General features: G+C 47.1%; 1 protein-coding gene across 1 annotated transcript in view; it reads left to right on the plus strand.

Annotated features, from left to right (window-relative positions):
• LOC124722855 (intracellular coagulation inhibitor 3-like) overlaps nucleotides 1-26315 on the plus strand; it is a 190540-nt gene that overhangs the window by 114765 nt on the left and 49460 nt on the right. The window contains exon 4 of the mRNA XM_047247981.1: nucleotides 3058-3211. Coding sequence (XP_047103937.1) covers nucleotides 3058-3211 — 154 coding nt within the window. The remainder of the gene's footprint in view (nucleotides 1-3057; nucleotides 3212-26315) is intronic.

The raw sequence follows: 26315 nt of genomic DNA on the forward strand, positions 1-26315 counted from the left end.
ATTAGTGCCCCCCAACCTTACTCAATGCCGACTACAAGATACTTGCATGTATTTTGGCGACACAATGCCATCGGATCCGTCCGAGTATAATATCTCAGCGATGTCCGCTATTGATGGTCCTCTGTGCTCGCTCCCTGGGACCACTTAATTGGAGTCTCACGAAGCACTTGTCAGGATTCACCCTGCGACAATGCACTTTCCGCTGTTGTGTATGCAGACGACATGTTGCTGCCGGTATGCTTACAGGAAGAAACCACGCACGTACTTCATCTGATCTCCGTGTATGGGACGTGGCAGGCAGTGCTTTGAGTGTTGCCAAATCAACGGCGATGCCAATAGGCCGCAAACTCACACAAGAAGAACTGGCGCCTCTATCTTGCGCCCAGAGTTTCCAATACCTTGGCATCATCTGTATGTCCACCACCCGTCGCATCGCAGTGGTCAACTTCCTACGTTCCCTCCAAATCACCCGCATGACCGTTCAGCAACATTGCCTCCATTGCCTTGACGCTTTGCATAATGTGGGATATCTGAATGAGCGTGTAGTTTCCAAGCTGGTGCACGTAGTACACGTCTTTTCGATGTCGCCAGCGATTGGTCACAGCCTGCAGGCCGCATAAGGCTACGTCCTGAGGGCTGGTAACATTTTTAAGATCAAATATGATATGTTCACCCTCCCCTGGACAGCTGGTGGACTTGAGGACTTGAACTCACTCCAATGTCTGGGGTCGTGCAGCAGCATTATATCTAAATACCATGCGCAAATAGTGATCTGGCACAGGGAACTCACTCATGTGCCAACTCTTGGACATTTACACGCCAGCCTCCATCTCCCCACCGGAGTCGGTAGGGAATGTTGCGCCTCTATTTACGCATCTGTCTGTCTTTTTTGTGGATCTTAGCTATATGTGCATGCTTGTCTTCCGTGTACGTCCCCCCACCCCCATCCCCACTTCCAAACTATTTCTGCATTCAATTACTGTGTGATGTACCTTGCAACAACGTTGAGATTAAGTATCCATTAACAAGGTGGACGGCGGTGTGGCGCAACCTTCATCAGCCGTCCTCCCGACATCAGTCGGAGCGTCACGGTCTCATGTCGCCTGTAGAAAATTCGCCACTAACAGGCGTTTACAAGCGACTGGTTTAATGGACACTCCTTTACGCTCCACCTGTCACACGGTGGACGATGACGCCCAGCGCTGGACATGCGCCAGCGTTCGTGAAATCTGGACGCTGGGGCGGCAAATCGTCGCCTGTTTCATCTGCGCCCCTTCATCTGTGATCGAACTATACGTTTTCATTCGCGCGGAAGACGTCGCTTGCCTTGACGGAGACGGGGACAAGTGGTGGCTCGGTCTTGGGACCCTCCTACAGACTGAACATGAGGTAATTGAACGACGTTCAGTTTACCGCACCGTTTTGGGCACTTACCTCCTTGGAGTTTTGTGCAAAAACCCTCCTCTGCTGGAATGTGCCTGGCGTGGTTGGCTAGACTGCTGTCGAGGTGCACTGCTAACACACCACGCGTTATTTCAAGCCCGTTCAAATGGTTCAAATGGCTCTAAGCACTATGGCACTTCCAGAATGAGATTATCACTCTGCAGCGGAGTGTGCGCTGATATGAAACTTCCTGGCAGATTAAAACTGTGTGCCGGACCGAGACTCGAAATCGGGTCCTTTGCCTTACGCGGGCAAGTGCTCTACCATCTGAGCTATCCAAGCACGACTCACGTCCCGTCGTCACAGCTTTACTTCTGCCAGTACCTCGTCTCCTACCTTCCAAACTTTACAGAAGCTCTCCTGCGAACCAGAGCACGTGCCCGCGAAAGGCAAAGGTCCCGAGTTCGAGTCTCGGTCCGGCACACAGTTTTAATCTGCCAGGAAGTTTCACTATGGGACATAACATCTGAGGTCATCAGTCCGCTAGACTTAGAACTACTTAAACCTAACTCGCCTAAGGACATCACACACATTCATGCCCGAGGTAGGATTCGAACCTGCGACCGTAGCAGCAGCGCGGTTCCGGACTGAAGCGCCTAGAACCGCTCGGTCACAACGGCCGGCTTTCAAGCCCGTGGTGGGCGCTGCGTCTGATACTGCACTGTCCTTGTTTCCCATTCCCGTCATCCCTATCTACCACTGCTGTGTCACACGATGAAATTTCATGCTTACAATTTTTTCCATCCTTGACTATCCCTTCTTGTCGAAGTCCGGTTGATTGGTGGATTTGGTAACGCTATGGCCAGGCCTGACGAGCGATCCCGGTCCATTCCGCCCTCTTCCCTATCTTCGAGCCGGAGACGACCTACACGTACTCACATTCCATCATCTCTACCTTCCGTCTGCTTACAAGGAAACGTCATTTTTCCCCATTTGTATTTTGTGACGTTGTCTGATGATTTGGTGTATTGTTTGTTTGTAAATAGAGTTTACATTTCCCTCTCATGTTCCATAAAAAAAGGTCACTAACGCACGCTTATGAACTACGGAAACTGGCAGGGGGCGTCCACGTCGTAACTTATGAATATTTTTTTCAGCACCGTGACACATAGATAAGCATTTGTATGTATCTTCAGGTATTGCACTGAAACTACTACCCGCTGTTAAAAAAACAGTTTGTAGGGCACTTTCTTACTGAATAAAAAGATCCCAGGTGCGAGATCCAATCCAGTACATAGTTTTAAACTGCCAGGAAGCGTCATATTACAGTGTTGTACGCTTTCTACTTCAGAAAACAAATTACCGCACGACACTCCACTAAATAATGGGCTATGCCATTTCGTTTTGGCTCCTCTAGTAGAGTGCTGAAGAACTGTGGCACTTGGATTTCAGTGTGTCGTAGGACAGGAGAAGTCTACCAGGAAACAAAAAGTAAATTAATTACCTAACTTTATTTTTGAGATGATAATTAAAATTGTACGACTACACCTCATACAACAATTGAATTGCGAACAGTAATAACTAAACAACCAGAATGGATAATGTTATATGAGCACGTCACTGATGAGATCTGTGCCTGCTTTGGACCTGCGAGAGCGCGCTTTTACTTCGCAGCACTCGGCGGAGTCGCTGACGGACGAGGCGGCGGGCGCGTTCAGCATGGCGACGGTGCACACGCCGGGGTTGCTGTCGCCGCAGTACAAGCAACTGTTGACGCAGTTCTACCGCGTCAACGTCACAGACGCCGCAGCTGGCGACCCACCCCACGGTGAGTACCCAAAATACTCCCCAGGCAGCAGTCAGAAAGACTCTGCAGTATTTCCTTGTCACATTTTACGAACAATCTGACGGTGTCGCCATGGGGAGTCCTTTATCTCCCCTGGTGGCCAATGTTTTTCTGGAAGATTTTGAGGAGAGAGCACTCGACTCTGCCACTTTTAAACCGACAGTATTTTGGCGATACGTTGACGACACTTTTATAGTGTGACCTCATAGTTTGGACCGTCTCCAAGAATTTTTACATCACATGAACTCCATACATGAGGACATAAAGTTTACCATGGAGATAGAGAAAGATGGTTGCTTGCCATTTTTAGACGTCTTGGTGCGGCGTAAGAGTGATGGCACACTTGGTCACTCGGTGTACAGAAAGCCCACTCATACAGACCTGTATCTGCAAGCTACTAGTTGCCACCATCCAGCACAAAAAATGGGCGTTCTCCAAACCTTAATCCACCGTGCCCATACCATCTCTGACGCCGACAGTCTTCAAGCGGAACTAGAACACCTGCAAAAAGTATTTCTGAAGAATGGCTTTTCAACTAGGCAAGTGAACGGAGTGATGCAGACCTACAAACGATGGAACAAGGAAGAGGAAGAGGCCTTCAGGTCGACTGGCTTATCTACCATTTATTGGGAATATTTCTTCACAAATAGGCAGAATATTGAGAAAGTATCAAGTGAGAGTCATCTTTCGCCCTCCTTCCAAAATTTAATCACTGGTGGGATCCGTTAAAGACGACCTGGTTTACAAGATTCCGTGTGAATGCGGCAAATCATATAGGTCTATAGGGCAAACAACACGAACTGTGCAGGAACGCATTGTGGAACACCAACGGCATACTCGCCTTCTCCAACCCACCAAGTCCGCAATCGCCGAACATTGTATTTCCACAGACCACTCCATGAATTACAACGACGCAAAAATTTTGACCCAGACATCAAACTTTTGGAGCTCGATTATCAATGAATCTGTGGAAATAAGATTGTCTGACAACGAGACTCTCATCAATCGAGATAGCGGTTATCAGCTAAACTGTGCTTGGAATCCTGTTATAGAGAAACTTCGTAGTCGACGTAGTTATCTGCATAAAGATGAAAATCGGCCTGATATCGATACGCCAAGCTTTCACCGTGGAGGGTGCGGGGCACAGAGCACGGAGTTGTTATGAACGCGCACGCTGAACAGCGCATGCTCAATGTCACCTCAGTATGGCTTTAAATAGCAGAGCTCAGCGCGTACTTGCCAGTACTACTACAGTGAATTCACCTGAAGATGGCCAGAAGACTCTGCGCCGAAATATCGTGGCAGGACGTTACTGACATCCGGCAGTTACCCGTGTTTTTACGGTACAAGCCGCTGTTGATACTGTAAAAGTTCCGCCATCAGGCATGACGTTTTAATTTACTAGTACTTTACTTTCACGACAAAGTCTGCAGACATTAATCTCACATACCATTCAATGTACTTGCAAAATTATATCATTGTATGACACCTACTTCAGGAGATATGACGTCATAAGCAGTGAGATACGTCAAAAACTGCCGCATCATTCATGACTTTTAATTAATTACGTTTGTATTACCAACTTGGTTCGAAACACATTTCACAAACAGTATCCAAATAACAACATTGAATGTACCTGCAAAATTACATCACTGTATGACACGTTTTTCAGGAGGTATGGCGCCACGAAGAACGAGCTGCGTGAAAACGAAAGTACAGCTCGAAATTCGCAACAGATACAGATGAAATATGTCTTCAAACATGTGTGAAACGTGTTATATATATGTGAAATATGTGTGAAATGTGCATACTCTCGCAAAGACGCAGGTGATAAGCTCCTCTTACAACCCTGAGTCGGTTTCAATCAAACTTGTTACGCATATCACAGTAATTACCATCTGGGAAGAAATACTGTTGGGTAAGAACCACTAGCCAGCTGTGGAGTGAGCCTCATGACTTGGGCGTGGAAAATGGTTCAAATGGCACTGAGCACTATGGGACTTAACATCTATGGTCATCAGTCCCCTAGAACTTAGAACTACTTAAACCTAACTAACCTAAGGACATCACACAACACCCTGTCATCTCGAGGCAGAGAAAATCCCTGACCACGCCGGCAATCGAACCCGGGCGTGGAAAGAGAAGGTATGAGGGAGGATATGGACAGGGAGGGATGTAGAAGAGAAGACCAGAGAGACGAGGGCGATGAGGAGAAAAATAAAGAAAGGGGAGGAGGAGATGAAATAGGGATCAGGAGGAGATTGACGTAGGGGGGGGGGGCAGTAGAGATGGACTTAGAGGGGGGAAGGAGTGATGGTCAGAGAGGGGGAGGAGGAGCAGATGGGCAAAGAGAAGAGCAGAAGAACATGGGCGGAGGTGGTGATGTACAGAGGGAAGAGGAGGAGATGGGCTAACAGAAGATTGGAATAAATACGTACCCAGGCAACTTCGGTTACTCACCTAGTTGTTCGATACGATCCGCACCACATAGTTACTGCGTAGGGCACATATAAAAGAGAAGCATTAGCCGGTATCTGTGGCCGAGCGGTTCTAGGCGCTACATTCCGGAACCGCGTTGCTGCTACGGTCGCAGGTTCGAATCCTGCCTCGGGCATGGATGTGTGCGATGTCCTTAGGTTAGTAAGGTTTAAGTAATTCTATTTCTAGGGGACTGATCACCTCAGATGTTAAGTCCCATAGTGCTTAGAGCCATTTGATCCATTTGACAAGCACTGACTCTTATCGATAATCTGATATATGGTTTCATTGTTCCTCAATCGGTCTGGTCTGGCAGAACGGTTCACACATACAAACTACGTAAACTGTTTTCAATCGGTTTGTCACACAGACAGATTTCAATCAAGAGAATGAATGAACAGTCCAACCGAAACTTAGGGCTGCAGTCAACTGAATCAACTATTTTGATTCGGTTGTTACCATAGACCGGTTCCACCCAAAACAATGAACTATAATTCAGTCGTTACGTATAACTACAACCGAATTAATTGACTATTTTCATTTGATTGTTTCCATGACTAGTGTTAAATAATGGTTCAAATGGCTCTAAGCACTGCGGGACTTAACATCTGAGGTCATCAGTGCCCTAGACTTAGAACTACTTAAACGTAACTAACCTAAGGACATTACACACATCCATGCCCGAGGCAGGATTCGAAACTGCGACCGTAGCAGCAGTGCAGTTCCGGATTGAGCACCTAGAACCGCTCGACCACAACGGCCGGCTGTTAAATAATGCTAAGAAATTTGAGCAATCTGCCCAGGGTGTCCTCCCATCTATGTACCTAGTCCTTTCTTCAAAACTAGTCACAGTGAACGATGCCACTGATGATTGTAGGAAACTTTGAAGAAGGTAATATTAGAGTTCAACGTCCCACCGACGACGAGGTCACACATAGTATAAGCTCGTTTTGGGAAACAATGTAAAAGAATACGGGTAGTATCCTTTCGAAGGAACCACCTCCATCTACACTACTGGCAATTAAAATTGCTACACCACGAAGATGACGTGCTACAGACGCGAAATTTAACCGACAGGAAGAAGATGCTGTGATATGCAAATGATTACCTTTTCAGAGCATTCACACAAGGTTGGCGCCGGCGGCGACACCTACAACGCGCTGACATGAGGAAAGTTCCAACCGATTTCTCATTCACAAACAGCAGTCGACCGGCGTTGCCTGGTGAAACGTTGTTGTGATGCCTCGTGTAAGGAGGAGAAATGCGTACCATCACGTTTCTGACTCTGACAAAGGTCGGATTGTAGCCTATCGCGATTGCGGTTTATCGTATCGCGACACTGCTGCTCGCGTTGGTCGAGATCCAATGACTGTTAGCAGAATATCGAATCGGTGGGTTCAGGAGGGTAATACGGAACGCCGTGCTGGATCCCAACGGCCTCGTATCACTAGCAGTCGAGATGACAGGCATCTTATCCGCACGGCTGTAACGGATCGTGCAGCCACGGCTCTATCACTGAGTCAACAGATGGGGACGTTTCCAAGACAACAACCATCTGCAAGAACAGTTCGACGACGTTTGCAGAACCATGGACTATCAGCTAAGAGACCATGGCTGCGGTTACCCATGACGCTGCATCACAGACAGGAGTGCCTGTCTTGGTGTACTCAACGACGAACCTGGGTGCACGAATGGCAAAACGTCATTTTTTCGGATGAATCCAGGTTCTGTTTACAGGATCATGATGGTCGCATCCGTGTTTGGCGACATCGCGGTGAACGCACATTGAAAGCGTGTATTCGTCATCGCCATACTGGCAGGATAATAATGCATGCGAAACCCTACATTTCAGCAGGATAATGCACGAGCGCATGTTGCAGGTCCTGTACGGGCCTTTCTGGATACAGAAAATGTTCGACTGCTGCCCTGGCCAGCACATTCTCCAGATCTCTCACCAATTGAAAACGTCTGGTCAATGATGGCCGAGCAACTGGCTCGTCACTATACGCCAGTCACTACTCTTGATTAACTGTGGTATCGTGTTGAAGCTGCATGAGCAGCTGTACCTCTACACGCAGTTCAAGCTCTGTTTGACTCAATGCCCAGGCGTATCAAGGCCGTTATTACGGCCAGAGGTGGTTGTTCTGGGTACTAATTTCTCAGGATCTACGCATCCAAGTTGCGTGAAAATGTAATCACATGTCAGTTCTAGTGTAATATATTTGTCCAATGAATACCCGTTTATCATCTGCATTTCTTCATGGTGTAGCAATTTTAACGGCCAGTAGTTTACATGAGATCTGCACTTCACACTTAAGTGCTTGGCAGAGGATTCATCGAACCACTTTCACAATACTTCACTACCACTCCACTCACGATGAGCGCACAGGAAAAACGAACACTTATATCTCTCCATTCGAACCCAGATTTATACCCATGTAGATGGATATCAATGATATATTTCCGCATTCGAAGAAAAAAGTTGGAGACTGAAAAGATTTCGCGCATCGAAAATCACCTTTGTTAAAAACTGCCACTGTAACTCCCATATCGTATCCGTGACACTGTCTCCTCTATTTCACGATAGTACAAAACGATCTGCCCTCCTTTGAACTGTTTTGATGTCCTCACTCCTCCATCAATCCTATATCTCACAACAAGACTCTAGCAGGGGGCGGACTAACGTAGTGTAGGCAGTTTCTTTAGTGGATTTCTTGCATTTTCTAAATGTTCTGCCGATGAAACGCCGTCATTGGATCGCCTTCTCCACCTCATTGTCTATGTATTCGTTCCAACTTAAGTTGTCCGTAATTGTTATCCCTAGGTATTTATTTGCACTGACAGCCTTTAGAGTTGCGTTATTTTTCGTAGGACCTAAATTTAACGGGTTCCTTTTAGTACTCACGTGGATGGCCTCACACTTTTCGTTGTTTAGAGTCAATTTTCACTTTTCGCGCCATACAGACATCTCGTCTAAGTCATTATGCGATTGGTTTTGATCTTCTGATGACTTTACTACACGGTAAATGACAGCATCATCTGCAAACAATCTAAGAGCGCTCCTCGGCTTGTCTCCTAAATCATTTATATAGATTATGAACAGCAGACCTCCTATAACACTTTCTTAGTGAACTCCAGATACACTGTGAACTGTGACTTATCTGACAGGAAATCACGAATCCAGTCTCCCAACTGAAACGATACTATATAAGCACGCAATTTGGTTAGAAGCCGCTTGTGAGGAACGGTATCAAAAGCCTTCTCGAAATCCAGAAATGTGAAAACAATTTGAGATTCCCTGTAGATAGCACTCATTACTTTATGACTATAAAGAGCTAGTTGTTTTTCACAAGAACACTATTTTCTGAATCAGTAATGACTATTTCTCAAAAGATCGTTTACTTCGGTATAATCAGTACACTTGCGACAGTATGCGCTACCTAATGTGTTCCAAAATGCCGCCCATAAAAGCGAGATTTTTCCGGTGCATATCTTTGGTACTATTGCCGATAGAAAGATAAGGTCAAGTGTTTTAGGTAGTACTTGGGCAACAGAGAATTTGGACATCAAACGGAAGGATCGTACTACTGTAACCATCATATAATACACGGTTCAAAAAATGAATATTACACACTTCCTCCAGCTTACGCAAATGGAACAAAACGGTTAGTTATTTTTGCATTAGGGAGGCACCATTTAGTTAATGTGCGGCTCCTGAGAAAACCCGAAGAATTTGGTTTTTGGGTACCAGAATCGAGCCGTGGGTTCCAAGTCGGCTACGCACAACAAATGGCTAAAAATTTTACGATATGTTTCTAAGATCCTCATCCCTAACAACCTTGAAAATTTTTTGTATATCTTTATCCGTTTCCCATATACAGAGGTTCAAAGCTACCCTACTTGTGCACGTAAAGCAAATACGTAAAATCTAAATAATATATAACAGCAGAAAATTGCTCAAGTTTTAACGGTACATTCTCTAGGCGTTTATCTAGAATTGTTATCAAATGGTTCAAAACTGGTTCAAATGGCTCTGAGCAATATGGGACTTAACAGCTGAGGTCATCAGTCCCCTAGAACTTAGAACTACTTAAACCTAACCAACCTAAGGACATCACACACATCCATGCCCGAGGCATGATTCGAACCTGCAACCGTAGCGGTCACGCGGTTCCAGACTGAAGCGCCTAGAATTGCTATCTTCCCGTTTTCAAACATCTTTATCCGTTATCGAGAAACACCCCAAAATATCGTTTGTGAGTATCAAAACCGAACTGCAAATTTCAAGATGATTATGTGTAGCAAATGACTGTTATTTTTGCGATGTATTCCTAAGATCCAGATCTCCAACAACCTTGATATCTTTACAGTTTCCGCGACGTACAGGTTCAAAGTTACCCTACTTGTACACTTAAAATAGCACGTAAAATCGGGTGTGAGGCGAGAACGTAGTTTATAAAGTGACGTAGCACGGAGAAATGTCATGTTAAGTGTCTCCGTTTCATCAGAAAGTTTCTGGGAACGTGTTGTTGTAGTACTGAAGCACATGCAAAATTTTTGTTGTTGGTTGGTTGGTTTCGGGAGAGGACCAAACAGCGAGGTCATCCGCCCCATTGGGTTAGGGTCGGATGGGAAGGAAGTAGGCCGTGCCCTTTCAAAGGAACCATCCCGGCATTTGCCTGAAGCGATTTATGGAAATCACGGAAGACCTAAATCAGGATGGCAGGACGCGAGTTTGAACGGTCGTCCTCCCGAATGCGAGTGTGCTAACCACTGCGCCACCTCACTCGGTAGAAATTTTTGTGTACATAAAATACGGTATGAGGTGCCACATTATATAGCTTTGCGTCATTTCAATTCCACATAAGTAAACTATCAAAATTTTACTGACCCATAAAGTTATTATCATATGAGTGACATGCCCTGCTGTAACGGGTGAAAGGACGGAACCAGGCGAAAAATGTGTAAAAAATGTGAATATAATCCTGTTTATTAAAAGAATGACTGAAACTTGGGATAATTTTTTCCCAAAAAGTTTGGCATGCGAACATACGAGGTGCGATAATAAAGCAATGAGACTGATGTGAAAAAAATGTTGCTTGCCGTTTTAGCCAAGTTTAGTGTTGTCTCCTTCAAAGTAGTTCCCTTCTGATTGCACATACTCTTTCCAGTGCTTCTGCCATTGATGGTAACATTTCTGGAATTCATCTTCTGTAATATCCTCCAAGACCCTCGTCACAACTTTTTGGATGTCTTGTGTTGTTTGAAAATGGTGTCCCTTGACCGCCGTTTTGACTCTTGGAAATAGAAAAAAGTCGCACGGAGCGATGTCTGGTCAATAAGGTAGCTGTGGTAGTACTGAAATTTGTTTTGAGGTTAAAAATTGCTGTACTGACAGAGCAGTATGAGATGGCACATTATCAGCAACGTTGGCACGAACACGAAGATCTCTTTTACGAAGTCTTTCAAAAATTTCTTTGTAGTAATATTGGTTAACTGTTTGTCCAGGAGGCACCCACTCCTTATGAACAATTCCCTTGGAATCAAAGAAGCACACAAGCATGCATTTCACTTTTGACTTTGACATGCGAGCTTTTTTTGGTCTGGGCGATCCCTTTTAGCGCCATTGAGAACTTTGGCGTTTTGTCTCTGAATCGTACTGAAAAAAAAACAACTTTCATCACCAGTGATAACACTGTTCAACAATTCTGAATTGATTTCCGTTTGCTCTAACAGATTGGCTGCCACATTTTTCCGTATTTCTCGCTGTTGTGGTGTGAGATATTTGGGGACCATTTTTGCACAAATATTTCTCATACCACGATCTTCTGTTATTATTAGACGAACCGTTTCTCGATTGATGTTCAGTTCTTCTGTAATCATTTTCACGGATAATCTTCGATCAGATCGTACGAGTTCACGCACCCTGGCCAAGTTGATGTTCGTCCACTGCGGTCTTAATCTTCAACATTCGTTCTGCCTTCACTAAACATTTTATGCCAAGGAAAAACTTGAGCTCTTGACATAACCTCCTCTCCAATTGCCTTCTGAAGCATACCGTAAGTTGTCGCGTTTTCACCCAATTTAACGCAAAAAGAAATGGCATACCATTGCGCAATATTCTGCAGTTCCATTTCCGTGACGAGAGACACAAACACGTGTTAACTTATTACAGTACAACTCACGACTGAGTAGTTGCATCGATGTGCCACTTGAACTAGAAGCAGCTGATAGACCAAGGTCAAAGGTATTCTACATCTACATTTTACTCCGCAAGCCACCCAACGGTGTGTGGCGGAGGGCACTTTACGTGCCACTGTCATTACCTCCCTTCTCTGTTCCAGTCGCGTATGGTTCGCGGGAAGAACGACTGTCGGAAAGCCTCCGTGCGCGCTCGAATCTCTATAATTTTACATTCGTGATCTCCTCGGGAGGTATAAGTAGGGGGAAGCAATATATTCGATACCTCATCCAGAAACGTACCCTCTCGAAACCTGGCGAGCAAGCTACACCGCGATGCAGAGCGCCTCTCTTGCAGAGTCTGCCACTTGAGTTTGGTAAACATCTCCGTAACGCTATCACGGTTACCAAATAACCCTGTGACGAAACGCGCCGCTCTTCTTTGGATCTTCTCTATCTCCTCCGTCAACCCGATCTGGTACGGATCCCACCCTGATGAGCAATACTCAAGTATAGGTCGAACGATTGTTTTGTAAGCCACCTCCTTTGTTGATGGACTACATTTTCTAAGGACTCTCCCAATTAATCTCAACCTGGCACCCGCCTTACCAACAATTAATTTTATATGATCATTCCACTTCAAATCGTTCCGCACGCATACTCCCAGATATTTTACAGAAGTAACTGCTACCAGTGTTTGTTCCGCTATCATATAATCATACAATAAAGGATCCTTCTTTCTATGTATTCGCAATACATTACATTTGTCTATGTTAAGGGTCAGTTGCCACTCCCTGCACCAAGTGCCTATCCGTTGCAGATCTTTCTGCATTTCGCTACAATTTTCTAATGCTGCAACTTCTCTGTATACTACAGCATCATCCGCGAAAAGCCTGCAGGGTTGCCACATCTTGCGAAGAAAATCATTCTCATTACTTTATTGTCCCACCTCGTATTAGCAATATTTTTATGCAGAGAGAGAAGGAGACAGCGACAGTGGGAAAAAAACGGAAAAGTAATAATGGAAGACAGTGGACAGTGGGTGTGATGTAGAGAGAGCAAAAGACACAATGACATGAGAGAGGGGGGGGGGGGCAGTGGCAGTGGAACATAGTAGACACTGATAGAACAGAGCTAGGAAAAGAGTGAAGGAGGCAGTGCCAGTGTGAGAGTAATAAAGAGAAGAAGCAAGAAGGAGAAGGAGCAAGAAGTAGCAAGTGAAGTGAGTGAGAGCCAGTGATAACGAGGTAGAGTAAGATAGTGACAGTGAAAGGAGTCATCAGCAGCTGGAAGGAACGAATGAAATAGCAGCAGCAAGAGAGAGCAAGGAAGACAATGACAGTAAGAGGAGACAGTAGTAGTAGGACAGAACGACGGAGACTGTGGCCGAAATACAGAGAACAATGACAGTTATAGAGGCACAAAGAGATAATGACAATGAGTCGGGCTGAATGAGCGAGTGAGAATGGATAAGTTGGAGTGGATGGGTTCGAGCCACTTACAGCGATGGACTAGTGGGTGTGAGCGAGTTATAGTCAGGGCAGCTAGTGGGTGTCAGAGGTGAAATGCACGTTAAAAAATTTTTAAACGTGCGAGATGGTAGAATAAGGCAGCTTATACCCCACTTTTTAGTCAGTCTTCTAATAAACATGAGCATATTCGCCTTTTTTGTGCTGCAATAGAAGCATTTTTCCGCTGGCTCATAATGATCGAACACAGTATATGTGCCAAAATCCTACTGCAAATCGACGTCAGTGATATGGGTCTGTAATCCAGAGGAGTACTCCTATTTTCTTTCTTGGATACTGGTGTGACTGTGCTACTTTCCTGTCATTACGTACGGATCTTTCGTCGAGAGAACTGTTGTATATGATGCAACGTATGGAGCTATTATATCAGTGTAATATGAGAGGAAAGTAACTGGTATACAATGCGGACCAGAAGACTTACCTTTATCATGTTATTTGAGTTTCTTTGCTACACCGAGGAAATCTGTTTCCAAGTTACTCACGTTGGCAGCAGTTCTTGATTCGAATTCTGGAATATTAGCTTCGTCTTTCTTGGTGACGGAATTTTGGAAAACCGTATATAGTAACTAGGTTTTAGTGGCACGATCATCAGTAACATTATCATCGCTATCGCGCAGTGAAGATATTGATTGTGTCTTCCCTCTGGTGTACTTCACATACAACCAGAATCTCTTTGGATTTTCTGCCAGATTTCGAGACAGAGTTTCGTAAAGGAAACTATTAAAAGCATCTTGCATTGAGGTTCGCATTAAATTTCTAGCTTCTGTAAAAATTCGACAACCTTGGAGATTTTGCGTTTTTTTAAATTTGACATGCTGTTTTTCGTTGCTTCTGCAACTGCGTTCTGACCTGTATTTTGTACCATGAGGGATCAGTTCTCTCTCTTATTAATTTATGTGATATAAATCTCTCAATTTCTCTCTATACTATTTCTTTTGATTTAAGCCACATCACACAGTTAGTACAGAAGGAATGAAGAAGACTGTCTCTTAGGAAGGCGCCAAGCGAATTTTTATCTGCTTAATTAAATAGATATATTCTGCGTTTATTTTTAATGGGTTTAGATGTTACGGTATGCAATCTCGCTACAACGACCTCGGATTCACTAATCCATGTATCCGTCATGATGCTCCCTGTTTGCTCCGAATTATGTGTTGCTAAGAGGTCAAGCATATTTTGCAATCATTTACACTTCGAGTCGTTTCCTGAATTAGTTACTCAAAATAATTTTCGGAGCAACCATTTAGTATAATACTGCACGATGTTTTATACACTACTGGCCATTAAAATTGCTACACCAAGAAGAAATGCAGATGATAAACGGTTATTCATTGGACAAATGTATTATACTAGAACTGACATGTGATTACATTTCCACGCAGTTTGGGTGCATAGATCCTGAGAAATCAGTACCCAGAATAACCACCTCTGGCCGTAACAACGGCCTTGATACGCCTGGGCATTGAGTCAACCAGAGCTTGAACTGCGTGTAGAGGTACAGCTGCCCGTGCAGCATCAACACAATAACACAGTTCATCAAGAGTAGTGACTGGCGTATTGTGACGAGCCAGTTGCTCGTCCACCATTGACCAGACGTTTTCAATTGGTGAGAGATCTGGAGAATGTGCTGGCCAGGGCAACAGTCGAACATTTTCTGTATCCAGAAAGGCCGGTACAGGACCTGCAATGTGCAGCCGTGCATTATCCTGCTGAAATGTAGGGTTTCGCAGGCATCGAATGAAGGGTAGAGCCACGGGTCGTAACACATCTGAAATGTAACTTCCACTGTTCAAAGTGCCGTCAGTGCGAACAAGAGCTGACCGAGGTAACCAATGGCACCCCATACCATCATGGCGGGTGAAACGCCAGTATGGCGATGACGAATACACGCTTCCAATGTGCGTTCACCGCGATGTCGCCAAACACGGATGCGACCATCATGATGCTGTAAACAGAACCTGGATTCATCCGAAAAAATGACGTTTTGCCATTCGTGCAAGCAGGTTCGTCGTTGAGTACACCATCGCAGGTGCTCCTGTCTGTGATGCAGCGTCAAGGATAACCGCAGCCATGGTACTCCATGCTGCTGCAAACGTCGTCGAACTGTTCTTGCAGATGGTTGTTGTCTTGGAAACGTCCCCATCTGTTGACTCAGTGATCGAGACGTGGTTGCACGATCCGTTACAGCCATGCGGATAAGATGCATGTCGTCTCGGCTGCTAGTGATACGAGGCCGTTGGGATCCAGCACGGCGTACCGTATTACCCTCCTGAACCCACCGATTCCATATTCTGCTAACAGTCATTGGATCTCGACCAAGCGAGCAGCAATGTCGCGATACGATAAACCGCCAGCGCGATAGGCTACAATCCGACCTTTATCAAAATGATGGTACGCATTTCTCCTCCTTACACGAGGCATCACAATAACGTTTCACCAGGCAACGCCAGTCAACTGCTGTTTGTGCATGACAAATCGGTTGGAAACTTTCCTCATGTCAGCACGTTACAGGTGTCGCCACCAGCGCCAACCTTGTGTGAATGCTCTGAAAAGCTAATCATATGCATATCACAGCATCTTCTTCCTGTCGGTTAAATTTCGCGTCTGTAGCACGTCATCTTCGTGGTGTAGCACTTTTAATGGCCAGTACTGTACCTACCATCGTCTTTGTACATGCATTTTCGCCGGCATATCGAGGGTAGATTTTAGTCACCACCAACTATAACCTATGAGTGAGTAACTATTAGACTTGATACTCTAGTTTCCTTTGAACATTTCAGCAACTGTATGATCTGAGCCAGGGGATCGGTAAAAGGAACCAATTGTCTATTTATTTCGGTTATCAGTATAATTTTAATTTACTTTCTTTTTTGACATCATTTATTGTTGTTTACATTATTCTGATTGGGAACGTGCTGGCAGCGGCCAATTCGCCGCTCTTCAGCCGTTGCGTTATCCGTACACATTATAAAAGTGGATGTACATATGTATGTGTGTTACACATCTTCTCCCGAATCCCTAGACAGATTTCAACCAAGTTTGATACACGTATCATTTAATGTCTGGAAAGAATTACTGTGGGGTAAAGAACCACTCACTTATATATATGTAGGCACAGACACCACACATATCTGTATAATTAAGGCGAGACGACCAATGGTCTCTTCAGTTCATATGCACAACACGCTCGAATTCCTACAGGAATCGGCTTTTCTTCCTGTTCTTTTTCTTCTCCTCCTTTTTTTTTTTTTTTTTTTTTTTTTTTTTTTTTTTTTTTTTTTAAGCGTGGAATCCTTCTACGTCCGCACCGACGTAGTGACCATCATAGAAGTTCTACTGTCACCTACGTTCGCGCGTCGTGGATATAGAAGTGCTCGAGAAGCGAACGTAGGGTAGCGGTTTTAAGTCAGAGGAGACAAGCGTGCCATGGCAAGCACTAAGGGGGAAAAACCTCTGCGATAGTCTGGACGGCTAATAAGAGCAGTAGTGGTTTCCTGCTATCTGCGACAGATTGTGCAAGGGTGAAGTTGTTGTTAGTTTTGGGTATCGTGCAGTGCTCGGTAGCGTTGTCATAGCTTTCGTCGTCATAAAGAGTTTCAATCCTATCGAGGAGGGGTACTACCAGGCTGGGCACCTATCACTTCTCCTGGTCCAGCTGCAGCGTCTGTACCTGTAAAAAGCCAAGGTTGTTATATGAGTGGTCGATTGGCCATAAATCGATCGCACGGTGTAAAAAGTTTGGTTGGAATTGTTTGCTTTTAGTGTGCAGCACCGCTTTGCTGCATTGTCAGTTGGTCGGCTAGGTATTTGCAGCAGGCAACGCCAGTTAGTTTTGCTGTAATACAGGGGTTCACCAGTATTTGCTTTGTCTGCGAACTTGTGGTGTCCATAGGTGGTTAATTGTCCCTAGCTAGAAGTATTTTTGGGTGGTTATGGCCGCGCGCAGTGGCCGCGAGGTTTGAGGCGCCATGTCACGAATTGCGCGGCCCCTCCCGCCGGAGGTTCGATGATGATGATGATGGTTGGTTTGCGGAGCGCTTAACTGCGCGGTTATCAGCGCCTGTACAAAGTCCCAATCGTTGCTCAGTCCAATCTCGCAACTATCATGAATGATGATGAAATGATGAGGACAATACAAAAACTCAGTCATCTCGAGGCAGGTGAAAATCCCTGACCGCTCCGGGACTCGAACCCGGGACCCATGCTAAGGGAAGCGAGAACACTTCAGAAAGTCGCGGGAATGAGTAGTGTCGACCAATTCCACTAAGTAGTTTGGCTGTGGTCTGTGTGTCCTGAAACCCAATATTCGGCTCACGCTCACGCAGCTGTGATTTCGTCATGTACAATGTCACAGAGGGTTCTGATGTCAACTCCTTTCACAGACTACTCTGATAAGGCAGAACTTTATGACTATTGCTCACCGCGACGTAGGATGCCGCCTGGTAGCGTTGCGAGCACGCGACTCGGTAACGAAAGTATATAAGCGGAGCAGACACGGGCAGGGGATCACCCTAGCGAAGATTTGGGCTGCAAATGAGGGAATCCAATGAGATAAGCGGCTTTGCCAAAGAGCAGCAGATTTAAAAAAAATGGTTCAAATGGCTCTGAGCACTATGGGACTTAACTTCTGAGGTCATCAGTCCCCTAGAACTTAGAACTACTTAAACCTAACTAACATAAGGACATCGCACACATCCACGCCCGAGGCAGGATTCGAACCTGCGACCGTACCAGTCGCGCGGTTCCAGACTGTAGCGCCTAGAACCACTCGGCCACCCCGGCCGGCCGCAGCAGATTATTATTACGCAGAGCCTATAAGCGAGTATGTCGAAAACGGCGAAACTGGTCGAATACTCACGTACTTGTGTAGTGAGTATCTACAGAAAGAGGAAGAAGGACAGTGAAACTACCACCTAGGCACCAAATGGTTGGAAGTCGACGACTCTTCACAGAAAGTGGGGTTCGGAGGCTTGCCTGCTTTGTAAAGTAGGACAGTAGGATCTCTGCCGAAAGAGCACAATGCTGGTGCACGCACAAGTGTTTCGGGGCACACTGTTCATCGTACATTGTTGAACATGGAGCTCCGCAACAGATCACCCCTACGTGATCATATGTTGACCCAATGACATCGTCAGGACCATAGGATTCGTTCGTCGATCAATGAAAACGTGTCGGCCCTTCAGGTGAATCACATTCTCGCTACACTAGGTCTAGTGTCGCCTCTAAAAAAGCCGTCATCGAGGTGAATGGCGGATCGAAACGTGCAGCGCGCCACGGTCGCAGGCTGGTGGGAGCGGTATTATGCTATGGGAGACATTCCCCTCTCTTGCATGGGATCTGTGGTAGTAATCAAAGACGCGCAGACAGCTGCGAACCAACTGCATCCCTTCATGCTTGATGTCATACATGAAGGCAATGTCATCTCTCATCAGCATGTCCGTGTCTCAAAGCCACAACCGTGCTACAGTAGTTTGAGGACCCATCTGGGTCGCTATCGGGCGCCATCACCGCGCACGCAAATCAGCGGTCCGTTGTTTACGCGAATTACATGACCTGTGCGCAGACATCTAATGCCACATACCTCCACAACCCAACCGACAAACTGTCAGATCCCTGATACGTAAAATCAGTGATGCATTTCCTTCAAGAGACGGATAAACAAGTTGTTAAGAAGGTGGTCGTAATGTTTTGGCTCATCAGTGGACATTTGAGTTTTTTTTTCTCATAGACTTTGTATGTATTATACTTGATCACCTCAGCTTTGAAGAAGTTAAGGAGATCGCTGTTATCTGTTTTATTGCATACATACAGTGATGTGTGGTCCCCTGCTAGTTTTGTGTGGTATGTGGCGGCGGAGTGGCGTTCTATGACTCTCTTGTTTAGCTTTCAGAGGCAAGTGTAGACGCGTATTATGACCGGTCGGAAACCAGACGAAATTGTTGTGTTCTACGTAGCTGCTAGGCCGCTCGGGATAGACTAGCGGTCTTAGGCGCCTTGCCACGGTTCGCGTGGCTCCCCCGTCGGAGGTTCGAGTCCTCCCTCGGGCATGGGTGTGTGTCTTGTCCTAAGCGTAAGATAGTTTAAGTTAGATTAAGTAGTGTGTAAGCCTAGGGGCCGATGACCTCAGCAGTTTGGGCCCTTACTAACTTACTAATTGCGTAGCTGCTGGTGTAGTGTTGTGTTGTTGAACTGCTACAGCGTTGTTTGCATGGTCTTCATGTTACCAGTGCTTGGAACCGGTGTTGGTAGTGTCGGCAGAAGCGCTGGTCGTTTGTCCTGTGAGTCTGCGGGCTCACTTGTCGGCGTATGTTGCTGCTGTTTTGCGTTTTGGACCTACCACCTGCCAAGGTCCGTCTTTTTCGTTTTTTTCTTCCTCTGCGGTCGCCAGAATCGTCATTTGAGGCTCGGGAGGCTGCAGCCGCGATATTGAGGGCATGTCTAGCGTATTCGCTGGTGGTGTATACGTATTACTGTTGCTCTTGCTGTTATGTCGCTTCCACCCGTCAGTTTGGCGACGAGCTCTTGCTCTCTCTGAGCCCAAGCTTCCTGATTGGCAGCACTGACATCCAGCTTTAGCTGGCTGATCACCCCCTGATGTGTGGCGACGGGAACAGTCGGCATTCCCGCCTCCTTTGCTGCAGTCTTGCCGCGGGTCATCGGGTGGAATCTGCTAGGGGGATCTGCCATCTCCCCAGCGTAAGAATACTTTTATTGAGGGTAGGGTGTGGATACGAGATAGTTTTGCTTTTTCGTCAGAGATAAAGTCTGCAGCTCATGGTCTAGCTGCTAGCATTGTTGCCTCTGGTTCTCAGAGTCCCGGGTTCGATTCCCGGCCGGGTCGGGAATTTTCTCCTCCCGGGGACTAGGTGTTTGTCTTATCCTCATTATCAAATGGTTCAAATGGCTCTGAGCACTATGGGACTTAACATCTTAGGTCATCAGTCCCCTAGAACTTAGAACTACTTAAACGTAACTAACCTAAGGACATCACACACATCCATGCCTGAGGCAGGATTCGAACCTGCGACCGTAGCGGTCGCGCGGTTCCAGACTGTAGCGCCTAGAACCGCTCGGCCACTCCGGCCGGCGGTATCCTCATTATCATTTGGGAAGTGCCGAGACTGGCAATAAAAAGATTTGGAACTTGTACGGGCGCTGATGACCACGATGTTGAGCGCCCCACAACCAAACATCATCATCATCGGCAGAGATAAACGTTTTAGTGTACTTACAGATCTAAGCACTATGGGACTTAACTTCTGAGGTCATCAGTCTCCTAGGACTTAGAACTACTTAAACATAACTAACCTAAGGACATCACACACATCCATGCCCGCGGCAGTATTCGAACCTGCGACCATAACGGTCTCGCGGTTCCAGACTGTAGTGCCTAGAACCGCTCGGTCACACCGGCCGGCTGGGGTGGAAGACAGCCTACAGTGCACGGGGTCATCCAACGAGAACGGGCCCCTGACACTGAAATTCCCTATTAAAGAACGAGAGAGACCCAGTGGGGAAGTGGCAACCATAGTTGCAGTAACTCTAGGCCGCTTAGCGCTGTGAAGCGTTTAGCGGCGTGTGCTTGTTAGCGATGCTCCAAGGAGCGTCCTATGGCAACTAAGCCAGTTTTACCTTATTCGCGACGAAAGTGTACTCTGGCAGCTACGCAAGGTGCAGGGAGCACGCGCCGGTTAGCTCCGCTGCTCAGCTGCTACTCCATCATGGGAATCAGCAAAATGGCGCGAATAAAAAAAAAATGGCTCTAAGCACTATGGGACTTAACATCTGCTGGCCGAAGTGGCCGTGCGGTTAAAGGCGCTACAGTCTGGAACCGCAAGACTCCTACGGTCGCAGGTTCGAATCCTGCCTCGGGCATGGATGTTTGTGATGTCCTTAGGTTAGTTAGGTTTAACTAGTTCTAAGTTCTAGGGGACTAATGACCTCAGAAGTTGAGTCTCATAGTGCTCAGAGCCATTTGAACCATTTGAACTTAACATCTGAGGTCATCAGTCCCCTACTATTTAAACCTAAGTAACCTAAGGACATCACACACATCCATGCCCGAGGCAGCATTCGAACCTGCGACCGTAGCAGCAGCGCGGTTCGGGACTGAAGCACCTAGAACCGCTCGGCCACCGCGGCCGGCGCCGCGAGTAATGAGAATGATGACCAAGGGGCATTACGTTACTAGTGTGTCGATAACTTGAGAATTTGGGTCTGACGGGAAGCGTGTTAGGGTAGTCTGATCAGTTGCAATGACCCTGTGTCCGGATGGCTCAGTGACTGCTTTCGGCAGCGCCGAGGCGAGCACGCCTTCCTTTCGTCTCGCCTGTTGTGCTGCTTGCGAACGGGCGCGTGATAGTGTACATCCGCGTCGCGGCTTGTCTTCGTGTCCGAATTAACCAACCGTCATGGTGTTTTCCTTTCTCCAAATGGTTCAAATGGCTCTGAGCACTTTGGGACTTAACTGCTGTGGTTATCAGTCCCCTAGAACTTAGAACTACTTAAACCTAACTAACCTAAGGAGAACACACACATCCATTCCCGAGGCAGGATTCGAACCTGCGACCGTAGCGGTCGCTCGGTTCCATACTGTAGCGCCTAGAACCGCGCGGCCACTTCGGCCGGCCCTTTCGCCAAGCCACGATTGAATTAATGTTTCCTTTGGATCATGAGCGACTCAAAGCGTACTAAGTTGACTGGTTTACACGGGACGAAAAGCGTCTCCCGCTGTAAGATGTTCTCGGCCTTCATTTTTCGATCCTTAGGACCAATGTGAACATAAAGCTGGTGAATCAAAAGCTGAGCGCTAACGTTGTGCGGCGCCATGCTACTAACGATCTCAAGTTCCGATACTCTGACGGCCATATAGGAGCTCTCGTGGTTGATCACACTGGTTTTAGCTTCCGAACGTTGCAGGTTTTCGAACTCGCGTTTGAAGCGCCGTCGGACACAGTGGTGGCTGCCTGTAAACCTTACGGAAACGTCGTCGGCCACGTTATGAGACGTGGAAGACGTTCGAAAGATACCGTGTCCTCAACGGTGTACAGCAGACAAAAACTGAACTGAGGAAGCACGTGCCTCCCTAATTGGTAATTGTCGGTTGCCGAGCTGTTGTCACGTACGATTGCCAGCCGCGCACTTGTTCAGGTTGTGCCCAGGAAGGACATGTCTGTTCTGAATGTCTCCGACGTACACTGGTTCAGACGCTGACCGGAGACGTCGCTCTACCTGTGGCGCCCACTGTGTTACCTCTGTCTTATGAGTCCACGGCGGGGCTGCATGCTGCGCCCACTCTGAATCAGTTGGCGCCAGCGTCGACTCCTCCTGACAACACGGTGGACGTTTTTCCTGTGTTTCCCACACTGCCGCCGGAGGCAGTACCAACGGACGACGGCCGTCAGCCCACGCAAGCCGTCCGTCCCCACCTCATAGTTGTTAATCATGGGGCTGTACCGACCACCGCTTTTCCGACCTCTGGCCACGTGTCGGACAATAGCCGTCCGCCATCCGACCCGGAACAACATATTAGGTACCAACGGTCGCTGAGGAAACGGAAGAGACAACGCCCTACCCCTTCTGATGACTGCCTCCATAGGATGTGTGCATGGCATGACGACCCTGCTACTGATGATGCGCTGTTCTCTGAAGCCCTGGCACCTGGCGACGCGATGTTTTTCCCCGCCTCCATCTCCAATCTCAGCGTCCACCTCCAGACACCGACCTTCCCCCGCCTGAATAAGATGCGGTTGCCTCCCTTTCTGTGTCTGGCGCTACCTGTGGGCGTATTTCTGGTAGTGTTCCATAGAACAGACCTGGTGCGACACCTGTCTCTCCGAACGACGTCGATGCTGAGGACGGACGTTCTGGAGGTGTACAGAGCAATATACCTCCCTTTGTAGGGTCGGCTCCCTCCCCATCATAGTGCTGTACCCTTCTACGTGGACCTAACAGGGACCTCCCTGTGCTTCCCTGTGTTTCAATCATGTCCTCCTGACTATGGCAGCTTTTCAGGCGTATCGCATAGCCGCCGTTGGTGTCAATACCATTCGAGTACTCCACAAAACTGCCTTTACTACATGATATGCTGCATGCGGCGGACGTTGACGTTGCCCTCCTTCAGGAGGTGCACGTTCCAACTTTCTGTTCTCCCCATGGTTTTACAGCAGATGATTCCCATGCTTCCCCTAATGGTAGTGGGGTGGCTGATACAGTTGCCTATCTCCCTATGCACGTTTTGTGGCGTCAGTATCGTCAACGTCTACGAGCCATCTAGTTCGGGATCGCCAGCGTGAACATTCCAACATCTTCTCCTAGATAGTCACGCCTCTTTTCTCGGGTCGGCAAGATGCACTGATCATGGGAGGCGATTTCAACTGCACCCAGGCACCCAAAGACCAATTACCAGCCGGCCGAAGTGGCCGTGCGGTTCTAGGCGCTGCAGTCTGGAACCGCGAGACCGCTACGTTCGCAGGTTCGAATCTTGCCTCGGACATGGATGTGTGTGATGTACTTAGGTTAGTTAGGTTTAACTAGTTCTAAGTTCTAGGGGACTAATGACCACAGAAGTTGAGTCCCATAGTGCTCAGAGCCATTTTTTTTAACCAATTACCACGTCACTCTCCGTGAGTTGCGCTAGCGACAATTCTCCAGCACCTCATAATTGTGGATTCTTGGGAGCACGTTCGTAGTGATCGTCCTGGGTTTACGAATTGCACTAGCCATTCTTCCAGCCGCCTCGATCGTGTTTACATCTCTCACGATATCATCAGTGGGGTGCAGGCTGCTGAAGTCTGTCCCACTGCGTTCCCTGACCATGATGCATATCTCTGTGCCATTAATCTCTGTCGTCAAAGGGTGTGGCGCGGCTGCGGACCATGTAAACTGAACACAACCCACCTTACTTCACTCGGCTGCCGGCAGCTCATCGAGACCACGTGGACAGCTAGTCTTCGAGGCCGATGCGTATCAGTCAGTCCTGTCATGGTGGGTGCTCTGCACAAAGCCTTCCCAGCCTTGATTGTTACTGAAGGGAGGTCGCGGTGTGGCAATGACGAATCCAGGAATTCTATTTCATCATTCTCTGGGAATGTACTATGATGCCGAATTCACCAGAGCGCCAGGATATGGCGAATCGTGGCAAGGCGCAGCTCACATCTCTCTCTCGCCGTTACCTTGAGGAGCTATTGTAAGGGCGCGCACACACGACAAGTTAGCGCAGGAGCTTCTATCCATGTATTATGTGATAGCAGAACGGCGCCACCGTCAGAGGACTTTGATTAATGTTCTTACGACCCGTGATGGGCGGCGTTTAGATTCTCAACGCGATACAGGGTCTGCCCTCCATGCACATTACGTTGTGCCGCACCATGAACAACGTCACTACCCTGCCAACATTAAGGCGGTCTCCAGACTTTCCTTTGGTTCGGTTCCTGGGGATGCAATGATGAATCTACTAGCTAAAGTCACAGAGGACGAAGTCCATGATACTATCCAGGCGCGTATTACGAACAGATCGCCTGGCCCTGACGGCCTTCCACTGGAGATTTATCGGACATTTCGTACGTGTATATGGAACTTTGTCACGACCTTACGTCACCTCTCGTACTGATCCCAGACGTTTTCCTCGATGGTTTAGTCATTCCCATCCACAAGCCTCGTGGTAACTCACGGATATGCGATTACCACCCCTTGATGTCGCTCAACAGCAACGAAAAGCTCTTTTTTTTATCAATGCGTGGTATCTGTTCTTTCGGACCTGCGGCTGTGATGCATTATATGTAAATTGAAGGTGGAGAGGGGGAGAAAGGAAAGGAAAGGAAGAGATTACTGGTGTTAGCTGCATCGGGAATCGGCTGCGACGAGCGAAAATTTTTACCGGACCGAGATTCGAATCCAGGATCTCCTGCTTACCAGGTTCGTTAACCACTGCGCCATCTGGTACACAGTGTTATCGCAGCTGCGCGGACTATCTTGGCACGCTTCACGGCCGACCCACATTCCCATTGAACGCCACCTATCTGCAGTCTCTGTCCATTTCCTCCATGCTCGCAACTCTGAGATTCCCGCTGGAGCTCAGACGTACTTGTGCATCCACACTGAAAAAGGTGGATCCGTTGCCCATGTAGGCGAATCAGTTATATGAATACGCCGTGACTGTTTTTTCGGTAATGTCCGAAAGGACAGACACCACGCACTGATGTAACTGTTCCGCCTCGATGGGCAACGAATCCACGACATTCATTGCGGACGCACAATTACACTACTGGCCATTAAAATTGCTACACCAAGAAGAAATGCAGATGATAAACGGGCATTCATTGGACAAATATCTTATACTAGAAATGACATGTGATTACATTTTCACGCAATTTGGGTGCATAGATCCTGAGAAATCAGTACCCAGAATAACCACCTCTGGCCGTAATAACGGCCTTGATACGACTGGACATTGAGTCAAACAGAGCTTGGATGGCGTGTACAGGTATAGCTGCCCATGCAGCTTCAACACGATATCACAGTTCATCAAGAGTAGTGACTGGCGTATTGTGACATGCCAGTTTCTCGGCCACCATTGACCAGACGTTTTCAGTCGGTGAGAGATCTGGAGAAGGTGCTGGCCAGGGCAGCAGTCGAACATTTTCTGTATCCAGAAAGGCCCGTATATTACGTGCAACATGCTGTCGTGCATTATCCTGCTGAAATGTAGGGTTTCGCAGGCATCGAATGAAGCGTAGAACCACGGGTCGTAACACATCTGGAATGTAACGTCCACTGTTCAAAGTGTCGTCAATGCGAGCAAGAGGTGACCGAGACGCGTAACCAATGGCACCCCATACCATCACGCCGGGTGATACGCCAGTATGGCGATGACGAATACACGCTTTCAATGTGCGTTC

Source organism: Schistocerca piceifrons, chromosome X, assembly GCF_021461385.2.
Source record: "Schistocerca piceifrons isolate TAMUIC-IGC-003096 chromosome X, iqSchPice1.1, whole genome shotgun sequence".
In the NCBI taxonomy this organism is placed as follows: Eukaryota; Metazoa; Arthropoda; class Insecta; order Orthoptera; family Acrididae; genus Schistocerca; species Schistocerca piceifrons.